The 17,461-nt window shown below is 48.5% G+C and overlaps 1 protein-coding gene across 1 annotated transcript in view; it reads right to left on the bottom strand.

The window, feature by feature from the left end:
* BEND4 (BEN domain containing 4) overlaps positions 1–12,938 on the bottom strand; it is a 39,297-nt gene extending 26,359 nt beyond the window's left edge. Inside the window, exons 1-6 of the mRNA XM_038769114.1 lie at positions 12,824–12,938; positions 12,179–12,306; positions 9,390–9,504; positions 7,112–7,156; positions 6,759–6,809; positions 2,267–2,327 (exon numbers count right to left, since the gene is read on the bottom strand). Of these exons, the coding sequence (XP_038625042.1) occupies positions 2,267–2,327; positions 6,759–6,809; positions 7,112–7,156; positions 9,390–9,504; positions 12,179–12,306; positions 12,824–12,938 (515 nt within the window). The remainder of the gene's footprint in view (positions 1–2,266; positions 2,328–6,758; positions 6,810–7,111; positions 7,157–9,389; positions 9,505–12,178; positions 12,307–12,823) is intronic.
* Positions 12,939–17,461: the final 4,523 nt, after the last annotated feature.

Here is a 17,461-nt window from a genome sequence, read left to right as displayed (position 1 = left end):
TAAGAAGCAGCGTGGCTCAGTGGAAAGAGCCCGGCCTTTGGAGTCAGAGGTCATGGATTCGAATTCCGCTCCGCCACATGTCTGCTGTGTGACCTTGGGCAAGTCACTTAGCTTCTCTGAGCCTCAGTTCCCTCATCTGTAAAATGGGGGTTAAGCCTGTGAGCCCCACGTGGGACAACCTGATCACCTTGTATTCCCCCCCCCAGTGCTTAGAACAGTGCTTTGCACATAGTAAGCGCTTAACAAATGCCATCATTACTATTACTAGACCTTGCTGCTTCTCAGAAGAGAAGAGCCCCCAGCTCTCTGGTGGCCCCCTGTCTCCCCCATGGGAGGGAAGCTCATCGTCCTAAACCTCACAGCAGCCCTAGGGAGACCGTTTCCATTCACTGGCCTGAAGAAACCTTTTAAATGATGATGTAGTAGAGAAAATATTTTTATTGCACCAGGTCTCCATCGCACTTAATGAGGTTATGATGGACTGTTTGATCTTCCAGGGTTTTGTGCTGCTTTCAATTCATTCTATAGAACAGAAAAGAAGTAATTGGGATACAATTTTGTGACAAGATAATGACCTCCCACTACTGAAATTAAAAGCCTGATTAACCTCCACGTTTTAATGTGGAGGCAAGACATAGTAGAGTAGGGGGTGAGTGATTAGCCATTCGGTAGAGAGCTTCGGAGAGGCTTGTCTTTGCCCGTGTTCCACACAGGAGACAACAGGAGCGCCCAGGATGATTTGCTGTCCCGCCCTGGGGAAGTCCCTTAACCTCTACTTTCCTTCGGTGAGGGGTGGCAACCAGGAGGGAGTCACTGAGCTATGGTTCTCTCTGCGGGTGAGGTTTCTCTTACCACAAGGGAAGACTCCACTGCAAGTCACATGTGTTTCAGGTTCTGAAATTGAAAGCTGGAGGCAGGGGAGGAAAAGGATGAGAAACCATTGATGGACTGACCGATTGAGAGAGAAAGGAGAAGCCAACGGGGCGGGAAGAGTGTGTGACCTTGGGCAAATCACTTCACTTCTCTGGGTCTCAGTTACCTCATCTGTAAAATCAATCAATCAATCAATCAATCGTATTCATTGAGCACTTACTGTATGCAGATCACTGTACTAAGCACTTGGGAAGTACAAGTTGGCAACACATAGAAACAGTCCCTACCCAACAGTGGGCTCACAGTCTAAAAGGGGGAGACAGAGAACAAAACCAAACATACTAACAAAATAAAATAAATAGAATAGATATGTACAAGTAAAATAAATAAATAAATAAATAGAGTAATAAATATGTACAAACATATATACATATATACAGGTACTGTGGGGAAGGGACTGTGTCCAACTCGAATTGCTTGTATTCACCCCAGCGCTTAGAACAATGCCTGGCACATAGTAAGTGCTTAACAAATACAACAATTATTATTGCTATTATAATAGCAATAGCAATATAATTATAATTAGGTGACGGTGACTTCAGCCCCGTTTTCCCTTAAAGCCAACTTATGGTGGCTTTAAGTGACGACACCTTTAGCCACAGGCCGAGGGGCCAGAGGCCAAGGCAGTGGGGTTCTGGAGGGACCTGCCATCCCCGGACCAGGAGATGTCTGGTGCCGGCAGCCAGTCAGTCGATCGTATTGATTGACAGCTTACTGTATGCAGAGCACTCTACTAAGTGCTTGGGAGAGTAAATATAAAAACAGAGACATTTCCTTCCCACAACAAGCTTACAGTCTAGAGGGGGAGACAGACATTAATAGAAATAAACAGTCTAGAGGGGGAGACAGACATTAATAGAAATAAATTACAGATATGTACATAAGTGCTGTGGGCCTGGGAGGGGGGAATGAACAAAAGGGAGCAAGATAGGGTGGCAAAGAAGGGAGTGGGAGAAGAGAAAGGAGAGCTTAGTCAGGGAAGGGCACTTGGAGGAGATGTGTCTTCAATAAGGCTTTGAAGGGGTGGAGAGACCTACAGCACCAGTGCGCTGGCATTGACCCAGGCAGTGACCTGGCATTGACCCTGGCATTGAGGGGCATTGACTGGCCCAGTGGCAAAAAATGAACAGTGAAGTGCAGGTCAGAGGGATTCCAGGGAGAGAACTGCAGGGTACTGGACTGGGTGCCTACTCTTGCACGGTGCTGTTTTGGGCACCTACTACATGCTGTACACTCTACTAGACCACTACTGTGTGTATGAAGTTGAGGTAGGTGTCTATCATGTGTAGAATCACAGATATTTACATGTGCTATGAGTGACTGTTGGAGATACAGGATCAAGAAGTTGGGACAACAGGGAAAGGCTCCTGGAGGAGGAGGCTTAGGAACAGAGTCTGGGGACATAAGGGAGGGACATGGTTCAGAGGGTTTAAAGAGGGAAGGACGTGAGAGTCGAGTTGAGAGTAAGGGACAGCTAGGAAGTGAAGTTGGGAGGAGTGAGGAGTGCAAGCTGGGGTGTAGAGGGAGCAGAGAGCAGATGTCATCATCATCATCAATCATATTTATTGAGCGCTTACTGTGTGCAGAGCACTGTACTAAGCGCTTGGGAAGTACAAACTGGCAACATATAGAGACAGTCCCTACCCAACAGTGGGCTCACAGTCTAGAAGATGTGGAAGAGGGAGACAGCTGAGGGAGAGCGTGGAAGCCACTGTGGTATATTGTACTCGCCCAAGCACTTAGTATAGTGCTCTGTACCCAGTAAATGCTCAATAAATATGACTGATTGATTGGGAGTTTCTGTTTGATGCTCCAGGCCATGGGAACTGTAAAAAGTTTTGCCAGAGGAGAGTGCTGGCTTGGACAGACGAGAGAGAAGCAGCGCACCTAAAAGATAGAATGTGGGCCTGGAATTCAGAAGGACCTACGTTCCAATCCTGGTTCCTCCACTTGTCTACTGTGTGACCTTGGGTAAATCACTTTACTTCTCTGGACCTCAGTTCCCTCATCTGTCAAATGAGTATTAATACTGTGAATCCCAACCTGATTATCTCATACCTACCCCAGCACTTAGTACAGTGCCTAGCACATAGTAAGCGCTTAACAAATACCATTAACAACATGAACAGTAACCCTTATGAGGGTCTAACGGAGCAGGAACAGGACAGGTGGTAACTCGCCCATGGCGGGGGAAGAAGGGGGTTAGGGTCAGTGATTTCATTCCTTAGGGTGACTGAGGCAGAGTTTGAATCCGTACCAACCAATTCCCCAGCCTGCCATTCCAGCCCACAGTTCCCTGGGGCTGGGCTGGCCTACTCCCCTGCTCCCACCCTCCCCACTCAGCCTGGGTCTGCACGCCCCAAGCATTGAGGTTCTGCATTGATGTATCATTTTTGCATAAATCAAAGGGGATGAAAATGAATTCATAATTTCAGCTTTCTCTATGGCGGTGAAATGTTTCTCCTTCTGTGCAAGAAAATAGCTTATTATGCAAACAGAATTGCCTCTACTTATTATGCATGGATTTACCTGAGAAGTGGCAAGAAAGCTTCTACCCAAAACAGCAGTTGGGGGCAGGGCAGGAGAGGGCAGGGAGGGCAGAGGGGGGAAGGGCAAAACAGGGCAGGGCAGGGGAAGGCAGGCAGGACAGAGCAGGGCAGAGGCAGGGAGGGTGAGGGAGGGCATCGCAGGGAAGGATAAGGGAGCGCAGAGTAGAGAAGGGAGTTATGCAAAGTACCAACTACCAAATAACCTGAGAGGTGCCCAGGCTGGTATTTTGTAGGGCAAGAAGTGTGGGCTGCAGAACGGGCTGGGGTTGACGAGTGGGCCTTTTGGGACGTTGTTGCTGAGTGAAAGAAATAATTTGGGGACTTTACACTTGATACACGGGTCCCAGGGTCCTCAAGGTCTGCCAGACCACCCCTATCCCCGTCTACAAGACCCTTCTGAGTTCACATCTCCTTCCCTTCCCCACTCCTGTCGCTTCAGCCCACCCCAGCTACTCCAGTAGGCCATTATTTTGAAAATGTGTTTTTCTGTTAGGTAAAATATGATGCTTGTGGGTACTTAGTAATGGCGTAAGCCATTACTGGAAAGAAAAGCATTCATTCACAGTGGAAGCAGTTGTACTTTCCAAAGGGCTTAGTACAATGCTCTGCACACAATAAGCGCTCAGTAAATATGATTGAATGAATGAAGCACCGTGGCTAAGTGGAAAGAGCAGGGGCTTGGGAGTCAGAGGTCATGAGTTCTAATGCCGACTCTGCCACTTGTCAGCTGTGTGACCTTGGGCAAGCCACTTAACTTCTCTGTGCCTCAGTTACCTCATCTGTAAAATGGGGATTAAGACTGTGAGCCCCATGTGGGACAAGCTGATTACCTTGTATCCCCCCAGCACTTAGAACAGTGCTTGGCACATAGTCAGCGCTTAACAAATACCATAATTATTATTATTATTATTATGAACTGCCCCAACCGCATCCCCATATGTACTATGTGCTTTATACATAGTAAGCACTTAATACTATTGATGATAAAGCTACCTCATCCTTAGTGCTCAGTGAATAGAGCATTGGCCTGGGAGTCAGAAGGACCTGGGTTCTAATCCTGGCTCTGCCACATGTCTGCTGTGTAACCTTGGGCAGGTCTCTTCTCTGTGCCTCAGTTACCTCATCTGTAAAATGGTGATTAAGAGTTTCAGCCCCATGTGGGACAGAGACTATCTCCAGCCTGATTTGCTTGTATCTACCCCACTGCTTAAAACAGTGCTTGGCACATATTAAATGCTTAACAAATACCATAATTATTACTATGTACATATTTTACATTCTGTATTACTACCCCATCTGGAATTGAATTTAGCACCTGCCTCCCCACTGGACAGTGAGATCCTTGAAGGGGGGTATCATGTCTACAAACTCTGTTCGACTCTCCCAAGTGATGACAGCAGTGCTCTGAAAACAGGCTGTCAATCAATATGCCATTGATGGGATAATAAACTGCTCAAAAGAGGTCCCATGCACGTGAAACCACATCTCCAACTCACACCTGAGCCACGAAGCCAAGTCCACAGCTCACAGCTTCCTGGAGATGTGAGCCGTTCTAAGGGGCTGCTGGAGAGACAGTGGTTTGCTTAACTTCTCTGTGCCACAATTTTCTTCATCTGTAAGATAGGGATTAAATACACGTTCTCCCTCCCCCTAAGACTTTAAAGCACTAAATCACCCTGTCCCCTCCTGTCTCACTTCACTACTCTCCTACTCCAACCCAGCCCGCACACTTTGCTCTCCTAATTCTAACCTTCTCACTGTATCTCCATCTTGTCTATTTCGCCACCAACCCCTTGCCCACGTCCTGCCTTTGGCCTGGAGTGTCCTCCCTCCTCATACCCAAAAGACAGTTACCCTCCCCCTCTTCAAAGCCTAATCAAAGGCACATCAAGGCACACCAAGAGGCCTCCTTTCCTCTTCTCCCACTCTCTTCTGTGTCGCCCTGACTTGCTCCCTTTATTCATCCCCCAACCCAGCCCCACAGTACTTATGTACATATCAGTAATTTTACTGTGTGCTCTGCACACAGTAAGAGCTCAATAAATACGATTGAATGAATGAATTTATATTAATGTCTGTTCCCCCCCTCTAGATTGTAAATTCACTGTGGACAGAGAATGTGTCTGTTGTATTGTACTCTCCAAAATGCTTAGTAATAATAATAATAATGGCATTTGTTAAGCCTTTCTATGTGCAAAGCACTGTTCTAAGTGCTGGGGGGGATACAAGGTGATCAGGTTGTCCCACGTGGGGCTCACAGTCTTAATCCCTATTTTACAAATGAGGTAACTGAGGCTCAGAGAAGTTGTGACTTGCCCAAGTCACACAGCCAAAATGTGTTGGAGTCAGAATTCGAACCCATGACCTCTGACTCCAAAGCCCATGCTCTTTCCACTGAGCCACGCTGCTTCTCTGCATAGTGCTTTGCACACAGTAAGCCCTCAAAAAATACAGTTGACTGACTGGCTGGAAGCCTCATGGGGGACAGGGACTTTGTCCAATCTGATTATATTGTATATACCCCCAAAGCTTAGTACAGTGCTTGGCTCCTAGTAAGCATTTAACAGTGCTATTGATGCCTGTCTACTTGTTTTGTTTTGTAGTCTGTCTCCCCCTTTATAGATTGTGAGCCCGTTTTTGGGTAGGGATTAGCGTGGCTCAGTGGAAAGAGCACGCGCTTTGGAGTCAGCGGTCATGGGTTCGAATCCCGACTCCGCCACATGTCTGCTGTGTGGCCTTGGGCAAGTCACTTAACTTCTCTGAGCCTCAGTTGCCTCATCTGGGAAATGGGGATTAAGACTGTGAGCCCCCCGTGGGACAACTTGATCACCTTGTATTGCCCCTCAGCGCTTAGAACAGTGCTCTGCGCATAGTAAGCGCCTAACAAATGCCAAAATTATTATATTGTCTCTATCTTTTGCCGAATTGTACTTTCCAAGCGCTTAGTACAATGCTCTGCACACAGTAAGTGCTCAATAAATGCGATTGAATGAACCCACAAAAGAACGTCAGTTGGGTGCGATTTCATAAGGTTCCCAGCAGGGGGCGTGGGACGGAATCCCATCATTCATTCATTCATTCATTCATTCAATCGTATTTATTGAGCGCTTACTGTGTGCAGAGCACTGTACTAAGCGCTTGGGAAGTACAAGTTGGCAACATATAGAGACGGTCCCTACCCAACAGCGGGCTCACAGTCTAGAAGGGGGAGAATGCTTGAAGTACTGCAACTTCATTCAATCGTATTTATTAAGGGTTTACTGTGTGCAGAGCTACCTTGGCAACACTCCAGGCTTAGGGAGGCCCGGGGGCAGAGGAGGAAGGATGCTGAGGGAGAGAGGAGGATCAAGGGAGTAAATCCCCGGCGATCAACCCTGACAGTCGGGACAGGAAATGAATTTACCTAACCTGTAGCTCCCCCAGGGCCAAGAAATCCCTGTGTGGGCCCCGGTCAGACGAACAAATAAGAACTTTTAAACCCTGCTGCTCACACTGATCCTGGATGACTCCCTCCGTCCACAGCCACCCTACCATCCCATTTTACCTTTGCATGAGGAAGTATATAGAAGTTGGACAGATCTGAGTGTTTTGACAAAGATGTTGTCTAAAAGGAGCACCCAATCAGGTACCAGATGTGGGCAACGGGTTGATGGTGTTCAGAGTGGTTTTGTCACCTGCCCGAAGAGAATGTCATTGTCACTGGAGGACAGACCTGGCTCTGACTGGCCCTCCTCCTACCCCCAAGAAGGTTACAAGGGTGGGGAGTGATCGTAGATGCCTGTTTACTGCCTGAACTACGGGACCCTCTCTGGGACCCTCTTAGGAATATCCATAAGTGAGCAGTGCTCACTCAGTGTTAGCTGGATCTTGTTGCCGAGTGACATCCTAGAAGAGGGTTATAATTGAAACAGATCTGAACCCCCTCCCTCCCCAACCCCACAAGATTCACTGAACATCATCCAGCATCAGGCCACAAGTAAGCTCGCTGTGGGCAGGAATTTTATCTTTTTATTGTTATATTGCATTATCTCAAGCTCTTTGCACAATGCTCTGCACACAGTAAGCACTCAATAAATACGAATGAATGAATGAATGGAAGTTTTTGCTCAGCAACACAGCTCTGCTGGGTGGGATGTGCATAGAGACTGGATGTCAGGAGGATACCCAAGCAGTCGATGGAGGTGAATGAAAGGGGCACATGCCATTGGGGAGGCAGGATAGCCAGTCCAGAGACCTGGTAAAGCCTGGTCTCAGACAATGTGCTAGAGTCGGGGGTCTTGGGGAGACTCCTGCCATGGAGAGACTGGCCTGGCGGGCAACAGGCTGGAGAGGGGCTGCTCTCTCAATGAAGACCAGGATACCACTTTATTTTCCCTCCCTGCTGCCTCATGCATGCACTTAGTCCCACCCTCTAAATACTTAGGTACTAACCCCACTCCCACACCTGCAGCACTTACAAATATATCCTTATTCTCAGTTACTTCCCTTGCCCATAATTTATTTTAATGTCTGCCTCCTCCACTAGACTGTCAGATCCTTGAGAGCAGAGATCGTGTCTGCCCATTGCACTGTACTCTCCCAAGCCTCTAGTACAGTGTGCTGCATAAAGGAAGTGCTCAGTAAACACCAAAGGGAGGGACTGAAAATAGAAACAGGCCCAGGAAGGACAAGACTATCAGTGCAGGGTCTGGGTGCGAGTGTCAGTCCCATCTGACACATGGGCAGCAGAGGCCTCTTCTCCCAGGAGGGACCGGCCCCTGGGTCCCCACCCTATCCCAGAGAACCTCAGGGAGACCTCACTGCCAGGTGGAACAGTGCCCTTTCTTGCTCATGGATTATATAAAATTATACTGTGAGCTCCATATGGGACAGGGACTGTATCGTACCTGATTATATTATATCTCCACCATCATTTAGTATAGTGACTTTTTTAAATGGCATTTGTTAGACAGTTATAATGTGTCAGGCACTATTCTGGGCACTGGGTGGATGCAAGTTGATTGGGGTGGATAAAGTCCCTGTTAAACATGGGGATCACGGACTAGGTAGGAGGGAGAACAAGGATTGAGTCTCCATTTTGCATTGGGGGAACTGAGGCACAAAGAGGTTGGGTGGTGGCCTGGGGTAGCTCAGCAGGTGAGTGGCAGAGCTGGGACTGGGGTCTGGTCCTCTGACTCCCATGCCCGGGTTTTATTCAGTAGGCAACGCTGCTTCTCTTCTCTGGGACTCATCTGTCAAATGGGCATTCAAGACTTGTTTTTTCTTCCTACTTGGCCTGTGAGCTCCTGGTGGGCCAGGGACTGTGTCCGACCTGATTGTCTTGTAGCTATCTCATCGCTTAGAATGGTGCTTGGCACATAGTAAGCACATAATAAGATTATTAGAAGCAGCGTAACTTAGTGGATGGAGCATGGGCCTGGGAATCTGAAGGACCTGGGTTCTGGTTCCAGCTCTGCCACTTGTCTCTTGTGTGGTTTGGGGTGAGTCATTCGGCTTCTCTCCGCCTCAGTTCCCTCATCTGTAAAATGGGGGTTGAGACTGTGAGCCCCATGTTCATTCATTCATTCATTCAATCATATTTATTGAGCGCTTCCTGTGTGCAGAGCACTGTACTAAGTGCTTGGGAAGTACAAGTTGGAAACATATAGAGACAGTCCCTACCCAACAGTGGGCTCACAGTCTAGAAGGGGGAGACATGTGGTACATGTACTGTGTCTGGCCTGATTACCTTGTATTTACCCCATCGCTGTGTACAGTGCCTGGCACCTAGTAAGCGCTTAACAAATACCACAGTTTTTATTATTAATTATTTCAGTGCTTGGCCCATAGTCAGAGCTTAAGAAACCCCACAATTATTATTATAAGGAGATCCCGAACCCCTTCTCTGGTGACAAAAGAAATCCTTGCCTCCATTCCAGTTTGGGGAAGGCAGCAGGATTGATATTAGGGGCTTGTTGCTGGCAGTTGGGTTTACGGGCAGCTCTCTTCGGCGTTTGGGCCTTAAGCATGATTTACGCCGAACCTTTTAAGGGGAAATTTACAAAGTGCATTAAAGCTGAGAGACAAATCATAAAAGTCCCACAACTGCAGAGGCTCAGGCACTCGATTCATTCAATCGTGTTTATGGAGCCCTTGCTGTGTGCAGAGCACTGCACAGCAGGGCAGGGCGGCGTGGCTAGAACCCCAAGAGGGTTGGCGAAGGCCTTGTTAGTCTTGGCAGGGTAGGGTGGGAACTTCTAGACTGTAAGCCCACTGTTGGGTAGGGACCCTCTCTATATGTTGCCAACTTGTACTTCCCAAGCGCTTAGTACAGTGCTCTGCACACAGTAAGTACTCAATAAACACGAAAAAAAAAAGAATGAATGAATTAAAACAAGGATGGTTTTCTCTGGGAGCTTATTCCAACGCAGGGGAGTGCACATATTATGTTTGTACATATTTATTACTCTATTTATTTATTTATTTTACTTGTACATATCCATTCTATTTATTTTATTTTCTTAATATGTTTGGTTTTGTTCTCTGTCTCCCCCTTCTAGACTGTGAGCCCACTGTTGGGCAGGGACCGTCTCTATATGTTGCCAACTTGTACTTCCCAAGCGCTTAGTACAGTGCTCTACACACAGTAAGCGCTCAATAAACACGAAAAAAAAAAGAATGAATGAATGAAGACAAGGACGGTTTTCTCTGGGAGCTTATTCCAACGCAGGGGAGTGCACATATTATGTTTGTACATATTTATTACTCTATTTATTTATTTATTTTACTTGTACATATCTATTCTATTTATTTTATTTCGTTAATATGTTTGGTTTTGTTCTCTGTCTCCCCCTTCTAGACTGTGCGCCCACTGTTGGGTAGGGACTGTCTCTATATGTTGCCAACTTGGACTTCCCAAGCGCTTAGTACAGTGCCCTGCACACAGTAAACGCTCAATAAATACGATTGATTGATTGATTGATTGATTGATTGATTGATGCCCGCTGCGGCCGTGAGACCCCGGCTCAGCCTCCTCTCGGCCGCCGCCACCGTGCGCGGAGATGAAATTCCTCCAGGGGGCGCCAGAGTCAGCCGTTGGAGGCCGCCCGGCCCCAGGACCCATTCATTCATTCATTCAATCGTATTTATTGAGCGCTTACTGTGTGCAAAGCACTGGACTAAGCGCTTGGGAAGTCCAAGTTGGCAACATCTAGAGACGGTCCCTACCCAACAGCGGGCTCACAGTCTAGAAGGGGGAGACAGACAACAAAACAATAATAATAATAATAATAATAATAATAATAATAATAATAATAATGGCATTTATTAAGCGCTTACTATATGCAAAGCACTGTACTAAGTGGGGAGATTACAAGGAGATCAGGTTGTCCCACGGGGGGCTCGCAGTCTTAATCCCCATTTTACAGATGAGGGAACTGAGGCCCCTTCCCCTTCACCTGTATATATGTATATATGTTTGTACATATTTATTACCCTATTTATTTTACTTGTACAAATCTATTCTATTTATTTTATTTTGTTAGTGTGTTTGGTTTTGTTCTCTGTCTCCCCCTTTTAGACTGTGAGCCCACTGTTGGGTAGGGACTGTCTCTACATGTTGCCAACTTGTACTTCCGAAGCGCTTAGTATAGTGCTCTGCACACAGTAAGCGCTCAATAAATACGATTGATTGACTGATTGATTCTAGACCGTGAGCGTACTGTTGGGTAGGGACTGTCTCTATGTGTTGCCAACTTGTACTTCCCAAGCGCTTAGTACAGTGCTCTGCACACAGTAAGCGCTCAATAAATACGATTGATTGATTGATTGAGGCCCAGAGAAGTTAAGTGACTTGCCCAAAGTCACGCAGCTGACAATTGGCAGAGTCGGGATTCGAACCCATGACCTCTGACTCCAAAGCCCGGGCTCTTTCCACTGAGCCACGCTGCGTATTAACAAAATAAAATAAACAGAATAAATATGTACAAGCCAAATAAATAGAGTAATAAATATGTACAAACATATATACATAGTGACTTAAATATAAATAGCACACCCCCTAAATGTTTATCACAACCAAAAATTTGGTAACCCAGTTTTCTGGATATGCAGGACCCCGGACCCTGGAGACCGGAGGCCGCAGGGGGAGGCAAGGCGAGGGGAGGGTGCCGGGTGGGGCGGGAGAAGTGGGAGAAGGGCCAGAAGGGGAGAGAGGAGGGGAGGAGGGGGGCCTGAGAGAAGGAAGAGGGGCCAGGAGAGGAGAGGGGAGAGGAGGGCAGGGACGGGATTAAAGGGAGAGGGGAAACAAGATGGGAGGGGAGAGGGGCCAGAAGAGGGAAGGAGAGAGGGACGAGGGGAAGGGCGGTATGGGAGAAAAGGAAGAGGGGAGAAGAGGGGCGGGACGGAGAAAAGGGAGAGGGGCCAGAAGAGGGGAGGGGAGAGGGATTCGGAGCCCTAGCCAAACCCACTAGGGAGGACAGACAAGGCCCTCCCCGCCACCTACTCCTTTTCCCTTTGGCCTCCTGATTCAGGGGTGAGGACAGGCCGGGATGGGAGTAGGGCAGATTCGGAGCGGTAAGGCGGTGGTGTTCCTCGTCCACACCACCTCCCTCTCTGGGGCAGTTTCCCACTTAGACAGGGGTCCCAGTCGGGACTGCGGGGAGGAGGGAGGGAAGGAAGGGGACATCGAGCCATCCCATCCCCTCCGGGCTCCCTACTTGGCTGTCCCCGAGCTGTGCACGATGCCATCCGGTCACGAGGCGCAGGTGCACCAGAACCGTGATGTCACTGGCCACTTTGGGCAGGACAGTGTTTCTCCACCGCCCCTTGCCCAAGCCCCCAAACCCTGACGGACACCTCGCCAAGGGTCAGGTCTGTGGCAGAGGCTCTGAGGGTCTGAAGCTGCGGGCAGGAAAGGGAAGCCCTCCCAGCTGGGGATTTCTGTCTGAGCGGGGCTCTGGGCTCCTAACACTCTATCAAGGCATCGTTAATCCTCGCCTCCTCGGGCCACGCCATCCCCTGGGTTTGTGACTTTCTTTATAGCATTTATTAAGTGCTTACTCTGTGTCAACCACAGTTCTAAGCGGTGATGTAGGTACAAGTTAGGTTAGACACAGACCCTGTCCCGCATGGGGCTTGTGGTCTAAATAGGAGGGAGAACAGGTATTGACTCTCCATTTTACAGTTGAGGAGACTGAGGCACAGAGAAGTTAAGGTCTTGTCCTAAATCACACAGCAAGCAGTTGTTAGAGCAACTGGCAGAGCTGGGATTAGAACCCAGGTCTTCTGACTTCCCCGGCCATGCTCTTTCCACTAGGCCACGGTGCTATAAATAACCACCCAGAAAGACTTCTTCCCCCAACTGGCTGGCAAGCTGATCTGAGAGTGGAGCTTGGCAATTTGCAAGTAGCGTTCTGGTCCACCGGGCCTGGGGTAGGCGAGGAGCCTCCTGGCCGTGAACATCGGCCCCTGAGCCATGTCCTCTGGCTCAGCACCAGGGCCTATCCAGCCCAGGACTCCATCAATGCATGTAGGACCTGTATGCTTGTCGCCCTCCTGGATGTTCACCCTAATGATTAGGGATGGACCATCAATACCTCTGACTCACCCCGAGTAACCCAGCAAAGAAGGACAAACACCCCTGATTCTCCTCTCTCCATTCCTGACTCCATTCCAGTGACTCACAGATCTATCTAAATCCCGCAGGGGGTTCTAATAATAATAATAACAACAGTATTTGTTAAGCACTTATTATGTGCTAAGCATTGAACTAAACGGGGGTGGATACAAGAGAATCGGTCAGACACAGTGTCTGTCCCATAGGGGGTTCACGGATTAAGTAGAAGGGAATTTAACATTTTCTGCCTTCACTTGCCGTGTTCATAACGAAGACAGACAGGTGATATGGGCTAATGTGCAAATTTTACCTTTTTGCCAGAAGATGTTTGTAGTTTGGGCAATGGGAGGAATTTCCACCCTAATCCTCATCCTGGGAGATCCTAATACCTAGGATTTTCCCTGGGCCTAAGCATGAGAGTGATTCTCCTTTTTTATGACATTTGTTAAGCGCTTACTCTGTGCCAAGCATTGGGAGCAGATACAAAATACCAGGTTGGGCACAGTCCATATTCCACATGGGGATCACAGTTTCAATCTGCATTTTACAGATGAGAAAACCGAGGCACAGAGCAGTTAAGTAATTAGCCAGTCGTCAGCTGTGTGACTAAGGGCAAGTCACTTCACTTCTCTGTGCCTCAGTTCCCTCATCTGTAAAATGGGGATTAAGACTGTGAGTCCCCCGTGGGACAACCTAATCACCGTGTAACCTCCACAGCGCTTAGAAAAGTGCTTTGCACATACTAAGCGCATAATAAATACCATTATTATTATTATTATTAGCCCGAGGTCCCACAGAAGACAAGTGGCAGAGCAGAATTAGAACCCAGGTCCCCTTACTCCCAGGCCCGGGCTCTTTTCACTAGGCCATGCTGCTTCTCCTATGCTGGCCCAGCCAGCAGAAGGCAGGCAGGGCTCACCGAGAATTTACTGTTTTCCGACACCCAGGCTGAAGCAGGTGGGGCGGGAGCCCTCCTTCATTTCAGAAAAGCTCTTCAAAGCACAGGGAGACATCTCCAAATAAACCGAAAGGGGGAAGCGAGAAATGGGAAACCAGGAGCGGAATGAAGGGGAGGGAAGGGAGAAGCGTTTGAAAACAGCAAAGACGTGCTATTTTTTGTCCCCTGTGGGACGGCAAGCAAACACCCCCTTTTCAAATCCTCCCCCCATACGTGAACAAGAACCTCATTGTTTCTCAGATTTTTTTTTTTGTTTCTCATCCTTTCACTTTATTTTAACGGTCCTCTAGACTGTAAATTCGCTGCGGGAAGGGAACGAGTCCCTCAACTCTGTTCTACCGCACTCTCTCAAGTACTTAGTACAACGCACTGCACACAGTAAGCGCTCAATAAATATGATTGATTGATTGATTGAACGGCTAAAATCCCCAATTTGATTCCTTCAGGTGAAAAGCTGGTCCAAGCGCGACCAAGACCCCTAACGGGACGGTGCAGGCGGGCTGTGACTGGGTCGAAACAGCTCCGAGCTTCGATGTCTCTAAGTCCCTGGAGCCACTTTCCCGTCCTGGGCAAACCCAAGCTAACACCCAGAGGTCCTGGACCTTCAGTTAGGGGCCGAGCTGGTCACCCCCCTCCCTATCCGAAAGTAAAGAAGCAGTGGCTGTGCTCCGCGTTTGCTGGGAAGATCATGCTGCCAAACCAGAAATAATTTTAAAACTCCGCCCCCCCCCCCCCCTGCTTCTCCAATTACAAGTCACTTGAACAGCGGGAACATCTTGAACTTGTCGGTATTTGTCAACCGACGGTGCTGGGGAGGGGCTGTCTGCACCCGTGGCAGGTGCCAAAGAACGGGATTGGGGCCCGACCCGCATATAGCAACCCCTATTTACTGACTCCATTTTTGACTTATTTTGTGCTGGCTGCTGGGGCAAGATACAACGATAATGTCAGATATGATCCCTTGCCCATAGTCCCGCTCTAATTCAAAAAGGGGGTGGGACAGATGACAGAGTCCCAGGGAAAGAAACAATGGGAAACATAAAACTACAGAAGTAATTAGCAACCACAATAAAGCAGTGTGGCCTGGTGGACAGAGAGAGCACGGGCTAGAGAGTCAGGAGACCAGGGTTTTAGGCTCGGCTTTGTCATCGGCTTGCTGTGTGACCGTAAGGCAAGACACTTAACTTCTCGGGGCCTCCATCTGTAAAATGGAGAAAAGACCTCTGCTTTCCCTCCTTCTTGGCCTGTGAGCCTTGCGTGGGTGAGGAACTGTATCTGACCCTATTATCCTGTATCCACCGGGGCCTTCAGCTCCCAACAAGCACTTATCATTCTACAAAAATTACAAAATGTGCGGCCGGGCTGCTCCAATTTCTGCTGGAATTTCAAGGATTTCCAAGCATTCGAGGGAGGAAGAGTCCCAGGGCTGTACCGGTCCCGAGCCGGCCGCTCTCTGCTCCCCACTCCCCCCCGGCCGGGCAGGATTTCACCCTAGCAGATGCGGTTTGGGGGGAGGGAGGCGCCGCTCTGCAGACCCCGAGACTCGATGTCCGTCCAGGGGAACAACCACGACTCGATTGGTCAAGCTGCCTGGGACCTCCCGTTGGTGGGTAGGAGCCGTCCCTATATGTTGCCGATTTGTACTTCCCAAGCGCCAAAGTACAGTGCTCTGCACACAGCATGTGCTCAATAAATACGATTGGATGCATGAATGAACCTCCGTCGCTGTTGGGGAGAGAGTTGTGGGTTGGACGAGCCTTGGAGCGTATGCAGCACGCTGAATCTGTAATTCTTCACAACTATCTGTCTATCCGATACTTTCTTTTCACAGATATTAATTAGACAAAGTTAGATCCAATGGCAGCCACGAAATTCACTTGGCCACAAATACCTTCCTATATCTGGTATTTCACCCACAACCACACTCATGGTTACCCAGCCACAATCCCACACTCACAGTTCTACTCCCATAGATATAAATAATAATAATAATAATTATTATTATTATTATTATTGTTATGGTATTTGTTAAGCGCCTACTATGTGCCAGGCACTGGACTAAGCGCTGGGGTGGGTACAAGCAAATCGGGCTGGACACAGTCCCTGCCCTGCATATGGCTCACAGTCTTCATCCTCATTTTACAGATGAGGTAACTGAGGCACAGAGAAGTTAAAAGTGACTTGCCCAGGGCCAAACAGGAGCCGTGGCGGGGCCGGGATTACAAGCCTATCCACTCTATCCACTTCGCCATACTGCTCCTCTACACATTTACACTGACACATCCACCAACACACGGGTACACACCCAGGCTTAAAGCCACATCCCCACACTCACCATTGCAGCGTGGCTCCGTGGAAAGAGCATGGGCTTTGGAGTCAGAGGTCATGGGTTCAAATCCCGCCTCCGCCACTTGTCAGCTGTGTGACTTTGGGCAAGTCACTTCACTTCTCTGGGTCTGTTACCTCATCTGTAAAATGGGAATGAAGACTGTGAGCCCGCTGTGGGACAAACTGATCACCTTGTAACCTCCCCAGCGCTTAGAACAGTACTTTGCACATAGTAAGCGCTTAATAAATGCCATTATTATTATTATTATTCTCTCTGCCTCAGTTACCTCATCTGTAAAATGGGGATTAAAACTGCGAGCCCCACGTGGGACAATCTCATCACCTTGTATCCCCCAGCGTTTAGAACTTGCACATAGTAAGCGCTTAACAAGTACCATCATTATTATTATTATTAACATACAGTCCACTCACAGTTTCCCACCCAGACACCCAGCCCTAACTGCAAATCCACAGAGAGACGCTCGGACACCGCGGACCCCAATAGAGGTGGAAAACTACGGACCCGGGAAGAAACACCAAGCCACAACACGCGCCTATGCAAGCGTGCCACCGCAATCAATCAATCAATCAATCAATCAATCGTATTTATTGAGTGCTTACTGTGTGCAGAGCACTGGACTAAGCGCTTGGGAAGTACAAGTTGGCAACATATAGTCCCTACCCAACAGTGGGCTCACAGTCTAAAAGGGGGAGACAGAGAACAAAACCAAACATACTAACAAAATAGAGTAGATATGTACAAGTAAAATAAATAGAGTAATAAATATGTACAAACATATATACATATATACAGGTGCCGTGGGGAAGGGAAGGAGGTAAGATGGGGGGATGGAGAGGGGGACGAGGGGGAGAGGAAGGAAGGGGCTCAGTGTGGGAAGGCCTCCTGGAGGAGGTGAGCTCTCAGTAGGGCCTTGAAGGGAGGAAGAGAGCTAGTTTGGCGGATGGGCAGAGGGAGGCAATCCCACTCCCGTGCATTCCCTCGCGTGCATCCACACGGACAGGCACACACGCACACGTGGGGAACACGCAGAGGTGGTTCGCGGGCCCGGGATTGTGATCGTTGAGGCGGGGGTCCGG

This window comes from Tachyglossus aculeatus, chromosome X5, assembly GCF_015852505.1.
Source record: "Tachyglossus aculeatus isolate mTacAcu1 chromosome X5, mTacAcu1.pri, whole genome shotgun sequence".
Lineage (NCBI taxonomy): Eukaryota > Metazoa > Chordata > Mammalia > Monotremata > Tachyglossidae > Tachyglossus > Tachyglossus aculeatus.
This window is presented reverse-complemented; position numbering and strand designations above follow the sequence as displayed.